Source organism: Ambystoma mexicanum, chromosome 2p (genome assembly GCF_040938575.1).
Source record: "Ambystoma mexicanum isolate Mex_15411 chromosome 2p, UKY_AmexF1_1, whole genome shotgun sequence".
NCBI classification, from domain to species: domain Eukaryota; kingdom Metazoa; phylum Chordata; class Amphibia; order Caudata; family Ambystomatidae; genus Ambystoma; species Ambystoma mexicanum.
Window position 1 is genome coordinate 338792391 of NC_090923.1, and position 20910 is coordinate 338813300.

At 43.1% G+C, this 20910-nt stretch overlaps 1 protein-coding gene across 1 annotated transcript in view; it reads left to right on the top strand.

Moving 5' to 3' along the window:
• Positions 1 to 726: 726 nt before the first annotated feature.
• LOC138565875 (cyclin-P-like) overlaps positions 727 to 20910 on the top strand; it is a 349626-nt gene continuing 329442 nt past the window's right edge. The window contains exons 1-2 of the mRNA XM_069643028.1: positions 727 to 842; positions 7019 to 7134. Of these exons, the coding sequence (XP_069499129.1) occupies positions 7121 to 7134 (14 nt within the window). The 5' untranslated portion in view covers positions 727 to 842; positions 7019 to 7120. The remainder of the gene's footprint in view (positions 843 to 7018; positions 7135 to 20910) is intronic.

Here is a 20910-nt window from a genome sequence, read left to right on the forward strand (position 1 = left end):
AGTCCCACGATCCCACTAAGATATCTAGCAGACAACTAAACTGAACAGCTGAATACTAGACACCCCTGGGGGGAAGGGGGAAAAGTGGATAAAATAACAAATCAGACACAGGATCTTCTTTCTTCATCCAGTCTCTGAGTATCCTCTGCAATGACCCTAGCGGATGTTAATTATGCTAAAATAATTCTGTAGGTAAGTTTATTCTTATACTGTCTTTTCAATGAACTTCAAGAAGAAACTTTGTTGTTAAAATATTGAATATTGTGCATTATTCACCAAAGGTTCAACTGAAATGTCTATGAATTAATGCACACTTGAAGAGTTAAGTAGGCACAGAATTATAAGAACAAATTTCCAAAGCTTTTCTTGTTGTTAAGAGTAGTCTTGAAAAGAGTCTTCATTTAGAATTGAAGCTAAAGTTCTCATATTTTGTCTTCCTGTTAAAACATAACATTCCTTTTATCCCAAAAAGTATGTTCATTAGTGTTGCACATGCAAGATGTGATTGACTGCCTTTAATTTATATATGTGCCTTTGAATCAAAACATTCGTTCCATTACCCAGTCTCAGAAAAAGAGTTCAATAGGTAAAAAATGTAATCTTCACAACTTGTAGTCTTTATATTAATTAAACATGCAGTCTTACCTTTATTTCTTTAGCAAAAGAAAGAGTTCATCTTACTGCATCATCCGAAACACTAAAGTAAAGTTTCTGTTTCTTTTTCAGCTGGCACGCAGATACGATCACAACGGAATGTCCTTGTAGATATCCAGATACGAAACGCGATGCCGCTACAGCAGAACACGAACGAACAGGAACCAGCACAGGATGACTGTAATAAGGTAAGTGAAGTCTTTTAAAAAGTATTTAGTCAAGACGTGTGTGAACGCGAGCAAAGCATTCACAATTCTGTTGAAAACACAGTTTTATAAAATGCGCGTGAGGGCGCGAACAACAGAAAACTGAACCTCCCTTTTTATTAACAGTGCAACGTGCACTCGAAAGCGATACCCTTGAGCACACAGTTTAATAAAATGTGCGCGAGGGCGCGAACAACATATAACTGAACTTCTTTTTGAAAACTGCGCTACGTGCACATGAAGGCGCAATCAACTCCACAGCTGACTCCACAAGTAAACAGTGCCAAAACACGCGTGAGAGCGCGTACTACGTATGCTGAGTTTACTCAGTATTTATAAGTAACACATCTGAAACCACTTACGAGAGAATATGTAGTTTCACTTTGAAAGGAAAAAATGCAAGAATTTCAGGAGTTAATCCTTGACTAACCGGAATAATTCATATACAAATATACATAGTGCTTAGCTTTAGTAGTTGCTGATGAAGACTTGACAACATTCTTTCTTTCCGAGAAATGAATTGCTTGAAAGTTGAATTAATTAGCTAGTAGTTAATTCTTAGTTCTTAATTCTTATTTCTTGAAGGATTCTTCTTGAAAGGATTCCAAGTTCAGAAAAATCTCAGGAGAAAAACAAAACATGACCTACTCTTGAAACATAACTGATGAAAGGCAGTTTAGAATGTTGGGAATCACACACTGTCAACTTGCCACCCAATCAGAACTCCCGTCTCTGCCCTCCATCTTGGCTTGGGGTATCTGCAGTACTCTGAATGTAAAAGTTAAGGCCAAATCATTTTGAATATTAAAGGATTAGATTAATTTCTAATAATGAAATAAACAAGAACATTATGTATTTACTATTGAAACCTGACAGTACCCCCTCTCTAAGCCCTCCCTCCTGGACTAGGCTTAAAAGGATACTTCCTATGAAATTTGGCAACAAAAATTGGAGCATGAACATCACTAGCAAATTCCCAAGAACGTTCCTCAGGCCCAAACCCTTTCCAGTCTATTAAATACTGAAGTTTTCCACGATTTCTTCTAGAGTCCAAAACTGCTCTAACCTCAAATTCTTCAGATTGATTCTCCACTAAAACTGGACTAGGAGGAATTCCCAATCTAGTACCTTCAACAAATGGTTTTAACTGACTAATGTGAAATGTTGGATGAACATTTAAACTTTTTGGGAGTTTTAGTCCAATTGCAACTGGATTCATCACAGTCTCAATCTCAAAAGGACCCACAAATCTAGGACTAAATTTATTTCTACCCTTGATTTTCAAATCCTTGGTAGACAAACAGACTTTATCCCCAACACTAAACTCTGGCCCAGACTTGCGTTTTACATCAGCAAATTTCTTATACCGAGCCTTACTTAATTGAAGTGCCTTGACTGCTCTTTCCAGATTTTCCTTCATAGATTGTAATCTAATCTCAACTGCTGGACTCCCAATGTCTTTCACTATCTGTTCTCTAAGGAAACGGGGATGGAAACCACGACTACAGAAAAAAGGAGACATAGAAGTAGAATCCTTCATAGAATTATTATATGCAAATTCAGCTATCCAGATTAGATCTACCCAACTGTCTCCTGTCTGTAAGTAACATCTTAAGTACATTTCTAACTCCAGATTAACATGTTCCACTTGGCCATTAGTCTCGGGATGATATCCAGAAGTTAATTTTACTTCCACTCCAAGACTTTTGCAAAAGGCTCTCCAAAAGTTTGAAAGGAATTGAGAATCTCTATCGGAAATCACTTGACTAGGTAAACCATGTAGTCTAACAATGCCTTGAGAAAAGTGTTTAGCTAAACTTTCTGCTGTAAATTCCCCTTTAATTGGCATAAAATGACTTTCCCTAGTCAGTAGATCAACAACTACCAGAATTGTAGAGCAACCCTGATCCTTGGGAAGATCAACTATAAAGTCCATAGAAATAGTATGCCATGGATGCGACGGAATAGGAAGTGGTTCTAATAAACCCACTGGTTTGCCCACATGAGATTTGGCTCGAATACATGTCTCACAAGTCTTTACAAAGTTTAAGATGTCAATTCTCATTGTATTTCACCAAAATTCTCTCCTGACTAGTTCTAAATTCTTTCTAAACCCTGGATGACCTGAGAGTTTAGATTCATGACAATCTACCAGAATCTTTTCACTGAGCTTTTCTGATGGAAGATATAACCTGTTGTCAAAGTATGGTAAACCATCTTTAATTTTTCTCACTGGATCCTGTCTCACCCATTCAGCCATTTGTTCAGGAGTCATACAATCTTGAATCTCTTTGGAAAAACTTCCTTCATCAAAAATTCCGGCCACAATAAAATGTTCAGAGGGAATCACAGGCTGTTGATCAATCTCCTTCAGTTGTTCACTACCTGGAAAGTGGTGAGATAAAGCATCTGCCTTTCCATTTTGACTTCCAGGTTTAAAAGTAATTACGAAGTCATAATCTGAAAAGAACAATGACCATCTTAATTGTCTTGGTGTTAAAGTTTTAGCTGATTTTAAAAACAAAAGATTTCTGTGATCAGTCAACACTGTAACAGTGTGTCTAGCTCCTTTTAAATAATGGCGCCATTCTTCGAAGGCTGCCTTAATCGCTAAAAGCTCATGATCCATGATGGTGTAATTAATTTCTGCTGATGAAGATTTCATGGAAAAATAAGCAACGGGATGCAATTTGGCAGTGGATTCATGCCTTTGAGATAGAACTGCTCCCATAGCCAGGTTGGAGGCGTCTGCCTCTACAAAAAAAGGCTTAGAAGGATCAGTATGTAAGAGCACAGGTCCTGTAATGAAACAATCTTTTAACTCTTGAAAAGCCGCTTCAGCTTCTTCATTCCAAATGAATTTAACTCCTTTTTTAAGTAATTTTGTAATTGGCATGATTATTTGAGAGAAGCCATCAATGAATCGTCTATAAAAATTGGCGAATCCTAAAAAACTTTGAACCTCCTTAACCTTAGTTGGAGAAGGCCAGTCTCTGACAGCTTGAATCTTCTTTGAATCCATCTCTAACCCACCTGGAGGTATTACAAAACCAAGGAATTCAACTGAAGAAGTATGAAATTGGCTCTTTTCCAATTTTGCAAATAAATAGTTTTCTCTCAATTTTTGTAGGACCAATTTTACATGATTTTGGTGTTGTTTCAAATCTTGGGAATATATTAAAATGTCATCTATGTAAACTACAACAAAAATGTCCAAAAACTCACGTAGTACTTCATTAATAAAAAACTGAAATGAAGCTGGGGCATTACATAATCCGAAAGGCATAACTAAATATTCAAATAATCCATATTTTGTCTTGAATGCTGTCTTCCATTCGTCTCCTTCTTTTACTCTAACTAGATGATAAGCACCTCTCAAGTCCAACTTAGAAAAAACTTCAGCTCCTTTGATCTGGTCTAGCATAACTGAAATTATAGGAAGTGGATATCTGTTTTTGATAGTTACCTTATTTAATGCTCTATAGTCAATACAAGTTCTTAATGTTCCTTCCTTTTTAGGCACAAAAAATAAAGGAGATGCCGCAGGTGACTTAGAATGTCTGATGAAACCTTTTGCTAAATGTTCAGTTAAATACTCCTTAAGATAATCATCTTCCTTTTCTGTAAGTGCATAGACTCTGCTACAAGGTAAAATGGCCCCAGGTTCTAGTTCTATTTTACAATCAAACGATCTATGAGGAGGAAGACCAGCTGCTACTACCTCATCGAAGACATCACTAAATTCTTTGTAACACTCAGGTAACTCTCCCATTACAGCTCCAATTGTATGAGAATGAGAAAGATTTCCAACTTCCCCTAAGAACCTTGCACTATTAACATCCAATATCGGTGTATCATCAAGGAATTTAACTTCAAAACAATGTTCCTTACAAGAATTGGAATTCAATTCAATCACCCTTCTTCCCCAATCAATCAAAGGATTATGATGTGTGAGCCAGGGCATGCCTAAAATAATCTTCAATTGTGGAGTGTCAATAATTTCAAAAATTAACTCCTCTCCATGGTTCCCTGCCGTTATCATAAATAAGGGTAAAGTCTCATGTGTGATAGGTCCTGAAGTTAATTCTGATCCATCCACAGAACTAACCTGTTCTGATAAAAACTTCTTTACTAAGGGAATACCTAAGCTTTTTGCTACTCCCCAATCCATAAAATTTCCAGTAGCCCCTGAATCAATGACTACAGGACCACTACCCACCAATTTCTTTTAAAAAAATCAAGGATACATTTATTGTTATATGAGGAACTGCCGCCTGAAGGGTATTGGCTACTTGATGATTCTTGCTGTCCATAGTTTGTACCTTCTTTGGAGTATAAGGGCAGTTCCCAATAAAATGTCCACTCCTTCCACAATAAAGACAAAGATTATTATTTCTTCGCCTATCTCTTTCCTCCTTAGAAAGAGGTCCTCTAATTCTTCCTGAACTTTCTGAGCCTTTAGATCTAAAATCTTTATTTACAAATTCCAGCCTGGATTTATCATATCAAGGATTAGGTTTATTCTCTTGTCTATTTTCTCCCCTCCTACACTCCAATCTTCTTTCATAGAGACGAAAATCTAACTGAACGACTAAGTCCATCAAAGCTTCACAAGAAGTTGGTCTATTAACCACCCCAGACAAGGCGTCTTTCAATTCCTCCCTTAAACCTCTGTAAAAAAGGGATGCTTGCTTTTCTTCTGGCCAGTTACCTTCAACAACTAAAGTCTTAAATTGAGTTATGTAACTTACTAACTGTCGATTCCCTTGTTTTAACTCAAGCAGTTCACCATCAACCTGTAAAGATTCTTGACGTTTATCAAATAACTTACTGAACTCCTCCTTAAATAGTTTAAAATCATACAAAGCTAAATCTTTTTGTTTAACCAACACTCCTGCCCAACTAGCAGCCTCCCCAGAAAGATAAGATATCATAAATGTTATATTTGACATATCAGAAGAAAACACTTCCGGTCTGCTTAAAAAATGTAATTCACATTGAGTGATAAATGTTTGAAATCTTTTAGCCTCACCAGAAAAACGTTCAGGTGGAGCCAGAGGCACCGGTAAAATCAAAGTCTTCAACCCTCCAATTGCTCCTAACCCAGGATCTCCTCCCTGTCTGGAACCTTCTCTATCCAGAACTGGAGGTTCCAAATTATGTTCCTCTCTCCTGCCTACCAGTCTCTCTTCTGACATCTCCTGAATATGTGTCACCTTAATATTTAACTCCTCCATTTTTTTTATTTAAAAGGACATTCTCATTAATAGAAACTCTTAACTCTTCTCTCAACTCTTTAATCGAATCCCCCAAGGCTTCCATTTTGATTCTGGGAAGTGGTCTCAGCAGCTCAGGCAAGGTAAATTACTTGGGCCTTTCATTCTGTCAGGGCTGGTAATATCCGATAATATCCTTATCCACGCAGGAGCTTCTGAGTCCCACGATCCCACTAAGATGTCTACCAGACAACTAAACTGAACAGCTGAATACCAGACACCCCTGGGGAGAAGGGGGAAAAGTGGATAAAATAACAAATCAGGCACAGGATCTTCTTTCTTCATCCAGTCTCTGAGTATCCTCTGCAATGAGCCTAGAGGATGTTAATTATGCTAAAATAATTCTGTAGGTAAGTTTATTCTTATACTGTCTTTTCAATGAACTTCAAGAAGAAACTGTGTTGTTAAAATATTGAATATTGTGCATTATTCACCAAAGATTCAACTGATATGTCTATGAATTAATGCACACTTGAAGAGTTAAGTAGGCACAGAATTATAAGAACATATTTCCAAAGCTTTTCTTGTTGTTAAGAGTAGTCTTGAAAAGAGTCTTCATTTAGAATTGAAGCTAAAGTTCTCATATTTTGTCTTCATGTTAAAACATAACATTCCTTTTATCCCAAAAAGTATGTTCATTAGTGTCACATGCAAGATGTGATTGACTGCCTTTAATTTATATATGTGCCTTTGAATGAAAACATTCCTTTCATTACCCAGTCTCAGAAAAAGAGTTCAATAGGTAAAAAATGTAATCTTCACAACTTGTAGTCTTTATATTAATTAAACATGCAGTCTTACCTTTATTTCTTTAGCAAAAGAAAGAGTTCATCTTACTGCATCATCACAAACACTAAAGTAAAGTTTCTGTTTCTTTTTCAGCTGGCACGCAGATACGATCAGAACGGAATGTCCTCGTAGATATCCAGATACGAAACACGATGCCGCTGCAGCAGAACGCGAACGAACAGGAACCAGCACAGGATGACTGTAATAAGGTAAGTGAAGTCTTTTAAAAAGTATTTAGTCAAGACGTGTGTGAACGCGAGCAACGCATTCACAATTCTGTTGAAAACACAGTTTTATAAAATGCGCGCGAGGGCGCGAACAACAGAAAACGGAAACTCCCTTTTTATTAACAGTGCAACGTGCACTCGAAAGCGATACCCTTAAGCACACAGTTTAATAAAATGTGCGCGAGGGCGCGAACAACATATAACTGAACTTCTTTTTGAAAACTGCGCTACGTGCACCTGAAGGCGCGATCAACTCCACAGCTGACTCCACAAGTAAACAGTTCCAAAACACGCGTGAGAGCGCGTACTACGTATGCTGAGTTTACTCAGTATTTATAAGTAAGACATCTGAAACCACTTACTAGAGAATATGTAGTTTCACTTCTGAAGGAAAAAATGCATGAATTTCAGGAGTTAATGCTTGACTAACCGGAATAATTCATATACAAATATACATAGTACTTAGCTTTAGTAGTTGCTGATGAAGACTTGACAACGTTCTTTCTGTCCGAGAAATGAATTGCTTGAAAGTTGAATCAATTAGGTAGTAGTTATTTCTTAGTTCTTAATTCTTATTTCTTGAAGGATTCTTCTTGAAAGGATTCCAAGTTCAGAAAAATCTCAGGAGAAAAACAAAACATGACCTACTCTTGAAACATAACTGATGAAAGGCAGTTTAGAATGTTGGGAATCAAACTCTGTCAACTTGCCACCCAATCAGAACTCCCGTCTCTGCCCTCCATCTTGGCTTGGGGTATCTGCATTACTCTGAATGTAAAAGTTAAGGCCAAATCATTTTGAATATTAAAGGATTAGATTAATTTCTAATAATGAAATAAACAAGAACATTATGTATTTACTATTGAAACCTGACACTCAGCAAGTAAACATGTATTTCTACAGCGAAGACAAGGTCACATATTTATGTCAGACGACCAAGAATAGTTGTATTGTGCACTGAAGGACAAGCTAGAAAGGGAGGCGGAGCGTCCTGCAGTTTCGGTGATAAGGAGCAATAGGAACGACAGAAAGAAGAGAAGCTGGGTCCTTTCCGCTTCTAACTGGAATATTCCACTCTTTTTGCCACTCAGGCTTATTGTCTGCTCTTCGGCCGAGGGCAACATGGTAACTCATGAGGAGCAGGTATCGAAAGTAGCCCCATAAAGAGAAGAGGTTTTACTCTTGGGAAAGCAGTTAGAATTTGGACCCCGGGTGATGCAGTCTCACTGAGAGGGAGGACGCTCCGCTCCAGATTCCGTCAGTACGATCAATCTCTCTGCCTACCTGCTGTGGGACTAAGCAGTATCGTAGTGGCTCTCGAGCTCTCTTTTTATCTTTGTGGGGAAGCATAATGAAAGTCAGGTATGTGTGATGGTCAGTAATTGCAGAAGGTGTCTTCTACAACGATGATAACAGTGATGATATTTCTCTTTGTCTATGTATAACTTTTTTTGCCTAACTGAGTCCAATAACTGATTTTGCATGGGTCTGGGGAGCGTGAGTATGCAAACTCCCTACGAGGCCAAGCTAAAGCAAAACAAGGTCACAGCCATCGCTTTTGGATCAAGTTCCTGGGAGTGGACCAGTGCCAGATGATCACCTGGGTGAGGGGTCTTCAGGGAGTCAGAGTGGGACACCGGATGGTGAGACACGGTATCCCCTTCCCTTATCACCTTTACCCCATCCTAACCGGTAGGATATTTAGGAACTCTACCCCACACCCTTTTACAACACTTTCACATGGACAGCCCGCTGTTAGGGATAATTCTCATAAATGTGCTAATTTCCCTTACCTTTTGAGACCCCCAGCAACTTTGCTGGATTGCTAGGACTTTCATTTTTACCTGGAAAGAGCGTGAGCCTTATTTTCCACTCTTTCATGTATTTTGATGTGTGTTTTACATTTGTGTTCTTTGGATATGGAGTTTTAGACAACTCCATAGGCATCATCTTTTTCTTGTGTGTCACATAGCATCCTCAGTGCATTGGCACAGGGATGTCTTTTAGACTTCCCAATGTTTAAATACCTTCTCTGGGACTGACTACTCTCTCCCAGTGAATGTAAATTTAAATTGACTTTGCTAGTCTTTTTAAATTGTTAGACCCAGCACACACTGCCTTACAGCAGAGTGCTGGAGGGAATACCTAGTATTCCCTATGCCTAGAAAACTCATGTAGCCCTCAAAAGCTACCCTTTCCTCTCAGAATGGCTGGTGGCGGTAATATCACCATGATATCCCTGACCGCGACCCGTTTAAACGCTCCGGTAGCTGAAATCCACCGGAGCCATGTTTTTCAAGATGGCGTCTGAGTCCCCTCTGTAAAAACAGGATCCGATCGACTTTTTTTACCATTTCTTTTTGGAAAGGTCCTTCTAGTGTTTGTCTCTGCGTGCCAAATCAGGTTTGTTCCCTTTGTTCATATGCTTTTGGCGGGCTTCTGTACTGAAGCCCCCCTCTTGCACCTGACTGTCTGGGGTGGACAGGATGTGAGAGAGGTGCCCAAAACTCCCTGTGCTTAGTCTCCTAGGAGACCTGAATGCACTCTGGCATGATTGGCTGCTGGGTGAGTGACAGCTAGGCTACAATGAATGGGAGAAAACAGTTTAAAAGCAGGTCTCTGGGACTTGGAAGGCAGGGTCGACCACTGGAACGAAAGAACCAAAGACAAGCTGAAGGAAGATGACTCCTGCAACTCCTAAACCGTTGGTTTGCCCGGTGAAGCCCTGCTGCAGGTCTGAATGGCCTGAAACTCCCTCAACAGAGAAGCCCCTTCAAGGACGACTTCTTCACTTGAGCTGGTGGGAACAACCAACTTGCAAGCCACCTGGAAACCATCTCCATACTGGTCGTATTTTCTTCAGAGTGCTGTTGAAAACCGGATAGCCAGTGAGAAGGATACCAGTTTGTGGACTTTAAGGCATTCACACCTTAAACCGACATTTTGACAAGCTTGTGGATCCGTCCCCGTGCAGTGCAGGAACCTCCCGATGTCCTCCCTCTTGTCCCCACAACTGAGGCTCAGGAACAGCGAGATCTACAGGAACTGCCAGGAACAACTGCCTCAGCTACAGCATTTCTTCATTCAAAAGGTACTGTGCAAATGCGGTATTGAAATCCTCTATGCCGCGGTGAAAGTTTGTGAAACTTTCCCAACTTTGGAGTCTTGTTCGCTCCTAACCCGACCTATAACTCTTTTTCGTGCAAACGACTTATAAGAACATTGGCAAAGACTTAACCGTTTACTACAACAACTGTGTTATCCTATCCAAGACACTGATCCATTGACTTTGGCCCAGGCCTATTGAATTGAACTGCCTCTTGTAGTGAACTGAAATTAATTGCCCTGCCTAAGAAAGTAATTGTGTTTGATTCTTATAACCTGTGTCTTTTTACTCCCTTTTGAAAGTTACTGAAGTGCCATTTTGCTCCCACTTCATGGGAGCCTAACTTGTTCATAAACGTATTGGTTTAGTACTGTAGTGTATTATAGTGTGATATTGAGCTGCTTATTACTCGTGGAATGTTTTCTAACTAACTGTGTAAATAAATTAATATTGTTTTACTAAGAAACCTTGAGTAAGTGTTTGTTTGAACCACTGTGATAGCAAGTCCTTTGTGTAACACCTTGTACTGCTCACATCCCTCTTGAGATAAGCCTGGCTGCTCAGCCCTGCTACAACAAAACTGTGTAGTACAGCCTTATACCAAAGGTGAGATTGTGCTTACACCTGTAGCCTTAATTGTGTGTAGTGTTCCCAAAGGGTACTGCATGTAATTCTGCCTAACACCCGAAAACAGACTAACACGCAAGCAGTATACCTGACGTGTCTGATTACAATGGTCAGGTGAGGTCAGGCAATTACTGACCATCACACATACCTGACTTTCATTATGCTTCCCCACAAAGATAAAAAGAGAGCTCGAGAGCACACTCTGAGCGAGGCAAAGCACACAAGGAAACAGCAGTTTTGAGGTGGCAGCTGAACAAGAGAAGAAAGACGGCAAAACAGAAGGGGATTGCAAGGAGGGAAGTTCCCTTGACCTTTTCGACAAGGAACCGTTACTTTCCAGAAACCTCGAGAATAGAAAGCATAAGACCAGGAAACCAGGCTGAAGAATCCTGCATTGTGTGTCAGAGATACCCGGCCCCCCAACTCCCCGCATCAATAATCAAGGTGGGGAGAAGCAGCAACCTACTTGGTCCACCCTTGGCACCAAGAACAAAGCAGCGACAGTGAAATCAACACAGCCGGTGAGTTGGGGAGACCAATTCAAGACAGGTCTGTGTTGAAGCCAAGGTTCAAAGCAGCAACATTGTATGGCGAGCGCTGGAACGACCATTTTTAAAACACATGTGATAAGAGACACAAGTAAAGTTGAACTGCTGATGAGTGAGTGAACTTTAAAAGCAAGCTACAATGCCTTTGATAAAGTGGTCCGGCACCATGTCGGTGCTCAATAAAAGGTTTCTGTAAGGTCTCCAGCTGAAAAGTGGCAAAGGTGAAAGTGAGAAAAAGGTTATATCAAGAAGAGAATGAGTAATTGTGAATCAAAGTGGTCCTGCAATGGGTCAAGCAAAATCCCACGCACAGTCGTAAGTCTTCAGTTTTGATATAGTAGAGAAGGTTTGGAAATGTAGATGATTTTGGTCCGAACCAGCAGAGGAAGAACAATTGAAAATCTTGTGTTAAAATGGGCCTGAGCCTGGCGGAGGGGAACCTGGAGTGAACTGTAAATCACCCAAGAAGTTGTATATGTGAAATCCTAAGAAGAAAGGAACTTTAATGTTTGTTGTGTTGCATCAGGCTCTCTGAAATAAGAGACTTTGGCACAGAAGGCCCTGATGTTTAGGTTTTGAACTGCCTACTTGTGCTAGAGAAGCCAGAGAGTGTGCAAAGCTCAAGAATGTCGCCTTGTCCCATGCTGAAATCGTGGGGTAGGGAAGCCTATGACTTGAAAATCCTGACATATCATTTCCTGAACATGTTTCTATTGTATAACATTGTTTCCCACACGATTTGTATTTAGAAGTAAGGATTGGCGGCAAAAGGTTTATTAGTATAGGCCCTTTTATTTTGACAGACTCGACTAGGACTGCGTTATTATTATTATTTGATGGTCGTAGCTTGCTCCCATCTTTAGATTTAGGATTAGACAGGCATTTTTCAAACCCAATTGAAGTTTAATAAACACCCTTGAAGTGTCACCAATTGCGCCTGTTTTACCATTTGATACCATGCCTTCCTTACACAGTCCTCTGGTTGGCCAGAAGAATCATGCTTTACTTTATTCTGATGGGGATTACACAAGGACATTAAGGACGAATTGGAACGTGTGCCTCTTCCTCATACTTTTGATTAATTGATCAAGCTCACGTTTCATATAGTCTTCAAAATACAGGAACGTAAAGCTGAAAAGAAGCACAACAAACCCATGTTTCATGGTGCATCTGCCACTCTGACTACAAAACAGCCTGACGAGAAAGAACCTATGCAAATCGGAGCTGCTAGGGCTCCTTTACCTGATGAGGAACGTCCCCGCCATAGGCTCAAAGGACTCCTCATGTACTGTGGGTCCACAGAACATTTGTTGAGAAATTGCCCTGTGGCACTTCTAAGGCATCAGGGAAACATCAGCTCCTGACTTTAGTCGAGTTAAAGGGTCGGGAGGATAGTCAAAACCCCTGTTATCCACCACTGTACCACCTACTTTGACAAATTTACTTGTGCTACGTATATCCATATACTTACCTTCCATTGGCGTGATTGAGACTACCGCCTTGGTTGATTCCGAAGCAACCAGTATTTTTATGGATGTAGCCTGGGCAAGAAAATATTCTATCCACTTCCAACAAAAAGAGAGGGCTTTACCTATTCAGGGAGTTGATGGATGTTGTGAGAAACCTCAGGGTATTCTCCTGAGTAGACATTAATAATCCCTTATTCAGGTGGCCAGGGGAGGGCTGGCGCTCTCAGATCCCCACCCTGAGGGTGGACGAGCAAGGGAGGATCACCTAGGTAGGGGAGCCCAAGGTTATGCTTGGTAGAATGCCCAAAAGGAGATGCAGTATTCTACCAGGGACGAAGTCCCTAAGGAGTTGTTTGGTTATTCCACATCTGCCTCCCTACTATCCAAAGATGCTCCCTTAATAACATCCAACCACCCTTACACCTCTGGCAAACCAACTAGGAGCCCAAACCCTGTTACACTCAAAAACCACAACTCCCTGTATCCTTGTTTTCCTGTTTTCCACCCAAATACTCTGCATCCTTCTTCTGCACGTCCCTTTGATTATTATTTTCCGAACTCTCAATCAACATTAACAAAACACTACCGGTCCCACAACACCCCTTGTTCATTTCACAATAATACTCCCGGTCATTCTTTTCCACATTCATCTGGTTATTATTTCTCGAATTCCCGATCTGCATTGGCAAAACACTACTGTTCCCATAATCCCCCTGTCTATTTCATAAACCCTATCAAACGCTAACCCCCTACCTTTCTGACACAAACACTTGCTAAAATCAAGAGAAACAATGGACTAATGTAAAACTATTTACCTGACATGTCCTGTCCTAAGGGTCAAGCAAAGTCAGACAATTGACCAAAATCACACACACCTGACGGCCCTTTCCTTTCCGCACAGGGATAAAAGGTGGAGCAATAGAGCACAATACGAGCAAGACAGACCGCACAATGTGAAAGCTAACTCAGCACTGCAGTTCAAGGGGATGACAAGGAGAGAAGCGACCTTGCCCTTTCCGACCAAGGCCTGTGAAACCTCTGCAGAAGGAATCATAAGACCGCAAAAAATAGCCAGCATTTGTTGCAGCAGATGTCAACGGTACACAAGACCCTCCTCTGCTGATTACCAAGCCGGGTAGAGACGCTTGTCTCTGTGGTACCAAGCTTGACTCCAAAGAGAAAGAAAGCCAAGCGGTTCATCACAGCCGGTGAGTCGAGGAGAGAGTCGATAAGAAACCAAACTGTGTTGAAACAAAAGAAGCCAAGGGCTAATTTGAACTTTGAAAGGTTTAAAGAAACTGATGATGAAAGAGGGGGAAAACCAGCAACAGAGGCGTCCGCCACCACGTGGGTGCTCACACAGGAAACTCTGGGCAATTACCTGATGGTAGAGACTACTGTAACCAGAAGGCCTTCGGAAGAGGAAAAAAGGAGGTCAAAGTGGTCATACAGAGGTCTTGTAAAATCCTCTGTACCGTCGAAAGTGAAATGAATCCCGCTCAGTGAAATTAGCGCCTGAGCAGTGTGTTAGAAAAGTTGGCAAGAGTCAACTCGGCAGGGGGAAGCTGACAAAAGGGGCAAAGCCTGAAAAACTGTTTAAAAAGACATTAAGATTTGTGAATACTAGAAATATTGGAAGACAAGGGGAATTGAATTGTCCCCCTTGTCATTTGGGTTTGAGCCCGGCCGAGGGAGATCCAGGGTTGAAAAGTCATCACCCAAAGTCCATTTGGTAAGGAACTCTTTGTTTGTTTGTTTGTTGTTGAATACTACTTGTGAGGGGTCTGCACCCAGAAGAGGGGTGAAGCCATTGCCCAAAGTATACGTGGAACAGAACTTTGTGTTTGTTTGTTGAAACATCGGGCCCTCAAAGGCAAGAGAACTTTGTTAAAAGAGACTTAACCATTGAAGAACCTGATAGCTGGTACGGAACTGTTGGCTCATGCTGGGAAAGCTGGAGCGTGTGCTGTGCTCCAAAGCCACACCTTTTCCCGTGCTGAAAACGTGGGGAAGGGAGACCCTTAGCAATCACACCCTGACTTACTATTTGTGAACACTTCTATCTTTATTGAAAACCCTATCCCACATTTTTTCTCTAATTAGTTGTAAGGATTTGGCAACAGTTTCTTTAATATAGGCCTTTTATTCTGTGACAAGACGCCACAAGGGCTGCCTTATTTTTCCTTTGATGGTCGAAGCTTGCTGCCATCTTAGATTTAGGTTTAGGTTAGGAGTTTTTCTACCCTGCATTTACAGATTAGTAAACACCCAAATGTTATCACTTGTGCCTGTCTTTAGTGATGCCACCATGAGTTCCTTACAATGTCCACTGGAAGGATGACCCATTGTAGCCAACACCCTACCCATCTCCATGAGAATTCATCATCACAAGGAAACCAAATCATTCGATTTGATACGCTCTGCTAACTATCCTATCATACTGGGGATGCCATGGCTAGAAGAACACAATCCCTTTATAAATTGGAAGGCTCATTCGCTTTTGTCAAGTGTACTCCCACTTTCTTCTAACTTCACCCCTGATCCCCCTCTATCTTCAATACCCTCCTGCTCACCTTGGGGTATCTCTTCCGGTTCAGCTCCGAATCTCCTTTTCCAGACTTCCTGTTCTCTGTTATGATGAGAGGACCTACCCCGAGAGGAAGCCACCCTGCCCCTCAAACTCGGGGCAAAAAAAGGGGGCCCCCGAACCGGGGTAGACCGGTGTAGGGGAAAAAGCCTGAAAGGCACAAAAAACCCCTTCTTTGCAGGTCAGTAGTGGTTCTGGTCAAGACTGCAGGGCATAACAGGATAATGTCGAAATGGAGCTCGAGGCGCCCGCTAAATAGGGCAGAGACAGGAGTGTCTACCTAGGAAGGTAGAACGGCAAGCAGAGAAAGGAGCCAGAAGGGAACGCGACCCAATGAGAGTGCTAAAGAGGGGGTGCCAGTAGTCAATGAGGGAGAGAGAGATAAAGGGAGAGGACGAGGAACGGAAGGAGGAACAAGAGAGGGAGGAGCGAAGCAGCAGGGGGAATGCGGTGGCGAAGCCACGGAAAGGAAAACTGTAGCGTACCAACCCGAAGCCTGACGCGAAGGTTGCAACGCGCGGGCTTCCGGGTTAGGTGACGTTACATAGGCTCCGCCGGGGAAGCGCGGAAAAAAACTAGACCGCTGGATGCGGACGCCGTCAACGTGACGTCCAATTCAATGGCCGCCCCATCGCCAGCGTCTCCACAGCCGCCAACCGCGGCCGAGCGTGACAGTATGCCCCCCTCCAAGGCTGGTTCCCCCGGGCTTACCCGGATGAGCACGGTGAAAACTCCTGACCATTCTGGGTGCACGAACATAGGATTTAGGCTCCCAGGAGTCCTCTGAACTAGGGTAGTTCCTCCAGGAAACCAGGTATTCCAACCTGCCTTTGCGATATCTGGAATCACGAATGGCCGATACCTCATATTCTTCGGACAGGTCTTTGGTATTACCGGACAATCCAAAAGCCTTTTTGACTGAGATATGGGGATCAACCGGCCGAAGGAGGGACGAGTGAAAGACCGGGTGTACCCGGTGCATGGATTTGGGAAGCTGTAATCTATAGGCCACAGGATTGATCTTCTTGTTGATCTTATAGGGCCCTACAAATCGGGGGGTCAATTTGGTCGAATGCACCCATCTAGGCAGGAATCGGGTTGATAACCAAACTCGATCACCCTCCTTCCAATCAGGGCAAGGCGAGCGAGACCGATCAGCAAAAACCTTATACCTATGCCTAGTGGAAGCCAAACTCCGTTGAGCGGTAGAATGTGCGGTAGTTAAGTGATCCAAGGTAGATTCAATAGTAGGTATATTAGAAGGTGAGGGAAACACAGGGAGTATACTACGAGGGTGAACCCCATAGGAGCAGAAAAAAGGGCTAAGACCCGTAGCCGAATGTACTGTGTTGTTGTAGGCAAATTCTGCCGTGGGTAGAAGGCTAACCCAATTGTCCTGATTTTTGTTAATGTAACACCTGAGGTACTGCTCGAGGGAGGCGTTAATTCGCTCCGTCTGGCCATTGGTCTGGGGGTGAAAGCCAGATGATAAGGCCCTTTCAATCCCTAGTCGGTGGCATAGGGCTCCCCAGAAACGAGATGTATATTGAGTGCCTCTATCGGAGATTATCTTATCGGGAAGACCATGGAGTCTGAATATGTCCCTAAGAAAGACTTCCGCCATCTGGGGGGCAGAAGGTATTCCTGGTAATGCAGAAAAATGTGCCATCTTAGTAAACGTGTCTATGGTAACCATGAGACAAGTCGAACCCTGGGATACTGGCAAGTCTACAATGAAGTCTGTAGAAATTTGAGTCCAGGGTCTGTTGGGTAATTCTGGTTGAGTCAATAACCCATAGGGTTTACAGGTGGGATTCTTATTCTGTGCGCACACCGTACATGTTCTACAGTGTCTTCTCACATCCTGAGATAGTGATGGCCAAAAGAATGAGCGAGAGATCAACTCAGTGGTTCCTTTTACTCCTCTATGACCAGCTGTCATATGGTTATGGCCCCAATCCAGTACCTTCCGCTGTAGGATTTCGGAGGGAACATACAAGCGCTGACCCACTAGTAAAAGTCCTTCCGACCAACCTATTCGTGGGCGCAGACTTCCAGGTATTGAAGTGACTAAGTCCGGTCTGGTTACCGTCTTGACTTCTTGCAGAAAGGAAGAAACTAATCCCACAATCCTGTTTTGAGGAAACAGAGGGTTCCCGATTGGGGGGGTGAGGTGCTCGAAAGACTGTCTTCTGGATAGGGCATCGGCCAAGCAGTTCTGAGTGCATGGTATGTAGGTTATATCAAAATCGTACTGACTAAAAAAATGCGCCCACCGGGCCTGTCTGGAGTTGACACACTCCATGCTTCCGAGTACCTTTAGGTTCTTATGGTCCGTGCGTAACACGAAAGGATGGGTGCCACCTTGGAGTAAGTGTCTCCATTCTTCACAGGCAACTTTGAGGGCCAACAGTTCTTTTTCTATTACCGAGTAATTCCTCTGGCTAGCTGAAAGGGTTTTAGAGAGATAGGCTACGGGATGTTCCGTGCCATCCTTAAGTTGAAGGAGAACAGCTCCCAATGCGTGGGCCGAGGCGTCTGCCTCGACTATGAAGGGCTGGTCCTGATCCGGTTGAGACAGAATTGGAGCGGAGCAGAATCTTCTTTTCAGATCTAAAAAGGCTTGGTTGGCCGATTCCGACCAAAAGAAAGGTTTGGTGTCCTTTTTCAGGAGGGCAGTGATTGAAAGCACTATCTGTGAGAAGTGATTGATAAATTTTCTATAGAAATTAGCTAACCCCAAAAACCGTTGGACGTCTTTTTGGGATGCTGGAATTGGCCAATCCAGGATGGCTGATACCTTCCTGGGATCCATACTGATTCCTTTTTGAGAGAGGATGTACCCTAAGTATGGAATAGAAGGTTGGTAGAAGAGACATTTCTCAAGCTTGACCAATAGCTGTTGCGAGCGTAGTCGCTGGAATACTGTCCGAAGATGACACCCGTGTTCGGAATTGGTTTTTGAAAACACCAAAATGTCATCCAAATAAACAATGACACTACAACATAGCAGATCGGAAAACATGCGGTCCATAAAGCGTTGGAATATGGCGGGTGCGTTTACCAGGCCGAATGGCATCACCCGATACTCAAAAAGGCCAAACGGGGTCCGAAAAGCAGTCTTCCATTCATCCCCATTTCTAATTCGCAGGAGATGATAGGCACTGCGAAGGTCCAATTTAGAAAATATTGTGGAACCCTGGACTGCTTCCAAGATGTCAGCTATCAGGGGCATTGGGTATCTGTCCCGAATTGTGACCTTGTTCAGGCCCCTGTAATCGATACAGGGCCTCAGTTCTGAAGTATCTTTCTTGGGTATGAAGAAGAGAGATGCACCTGCCGGTGATTTGGAAGGTCGAATAAGGCCATTAATTAAATGGGAATCCAAATATTTACGCAGGGCCCTCTTTTCCGTAAGAGATAAGGAGAACATGCGGCTGAATGGCACCAGGGCATCAGGTGGTAGCTCGATGACACAGTCTTCCGGCCGATGTGGGGGTAGTTCCAAAACTGAGTTGTCCTTGAAGAGGTCAGAAAATTCGGTCAATTCTTGGGGAATTTTACAAATCTCATTTACCCCTTGTTGTAGTGGAGTAAGGACCTGTACCGGCTCTTCTGCGGGATGGATACCGCAATTGTGTCTACAGTAGGAGGAAGTGAAGGCCAAAGTGTTCCGTGTCCAATCTATTAGTGGGTTATGCATCCTCAGCCAGGAGATCCCTAGTATTACTGGGAAATGTGCTGCTCGAATTAAATCGAACTGTAACTGTTCCGAATGGTGAAAGATGCGAACCATCATGGTTTCGGTGGAGTGGGTGATAGGACCTGATGAAAGCGGAGACCCATCGACTCCTTCCACCTTCTGGACTTCCTCCCTTTGTACAAGTGTTAGACCGTGTTTGTGTGCCCACATAGTATCCATAAACACTCCTGCAGCGCCACAATCCACCAAGGCCATGGTGGTAAGAACTTCCTTCGGTGTAGTCAATTGGATGGGAACTGCCATAAGCCGTGAGTCCAGCGTAGTTGAATGTGACGTCACTGTCACCGTAAGATAGGGACTAAAAGTCCGACCTTGTTCACTCGTCCCCTTCAGTTCCGAGGTCGTTCGTTTCCCGACCGTCTTGGCGGTACTTCTGAGCAATTCCGAAGCAGGTGGGAATCCGAGCCGCAATACATACAAAGACCCAATTCTCTACGGCGTCTTCTCTCTTCGGATGACAAAGGAGTTCTGGTAGACCCAATCTGCATAGGTTCTTCCTTGTTGCTGGGGTGAGCTAGAGAAGGTACCGAATGGGTGCCTTGAGGGAGGGAGACAGGGGACTTATATTTCTTTCTCTCTGCCTTACGTTCACTCAAACGATACTCGATCTGGGTGACTATGGAAAACAAATCCGACAGGGTTGTTGGACGAGCTATTCTTGCCAATTCGTCCTTAATCTCCTCCTTCAGTCCACGACGGAACACAGTATACTGGGCCTGTTCTGGCCATCCCGCGGTGGAAGCCAAGCGCTTAAAAGTGGAGATATACGTCAACAGGTCACTGGAACCCTGGTGAACATCCAATAGCTCTTCTGCTGCTACATGGACTATCTCGTCCTGTTCAAAGGTCTGGCGCAATAAGGTCACAAATCCACCAAAATTGCTTATCACAGGATCATTGTTTGACACCAGGGGAGTGACCCAAGCTAAGGCGTTCCCTGTCATGTTGGAAACCATAAATCCCACCTTGGTGTGATCAGTGGAGAACAGACCAGGTCTGAACGTAAAATACATAGAACATGCTTCCAGGAATTCTTTGAGGCGCCTTGGGGTTCCGTCAAACTTGCCAGTAGATAAAGCCATGGGAGGTAAATCATGATCCCTGGGTTCTCGTGAAGTGATCATTTGTCTCAAGGTTAGATTATCAGCCTTAACGTTCTGTAGTTCAACGTTCAAGGCCTGCACTGCGGCCACTAACTCCTGTACCTGTTCAGGGGTGGCCATTGTTACTTCCTGGCGTTGCAATCTGTCAAGTGTACTCCCACTTTCTTCTAACTTCACCCCTGATCCCCCTCTATCTTCAATACCCTCCTGCTCACCTTGGGGTATCTCTTCCGGTTCAGCTCCGAATCTCCTTTTCCAGACTTCCTGTTCTCTGTTATGATGAGAGGACCTACCCCGAGAGGAAGCCACCCTGCCCCTCAAACTCGGGGCAAAAAAAGGGGGCCCCCGAACCGGGGTAGACCGGTGTAGGGGAAAAAGCCTGAAAGGCACAAAAAACCCCTTCTTTGCAGGTCAGTAGTGGTTCTGGTCAAGACTGCAGGGCATAACAGGATAATGTCGAAATGGAGCTCGAGGCGCCCGCTAAATAGGGCAGAGACAGGAGTGTCTACCTAGGAAGGTAGAACGGCAAGCAGAGAAAGGAGCCAGAAGGGAACG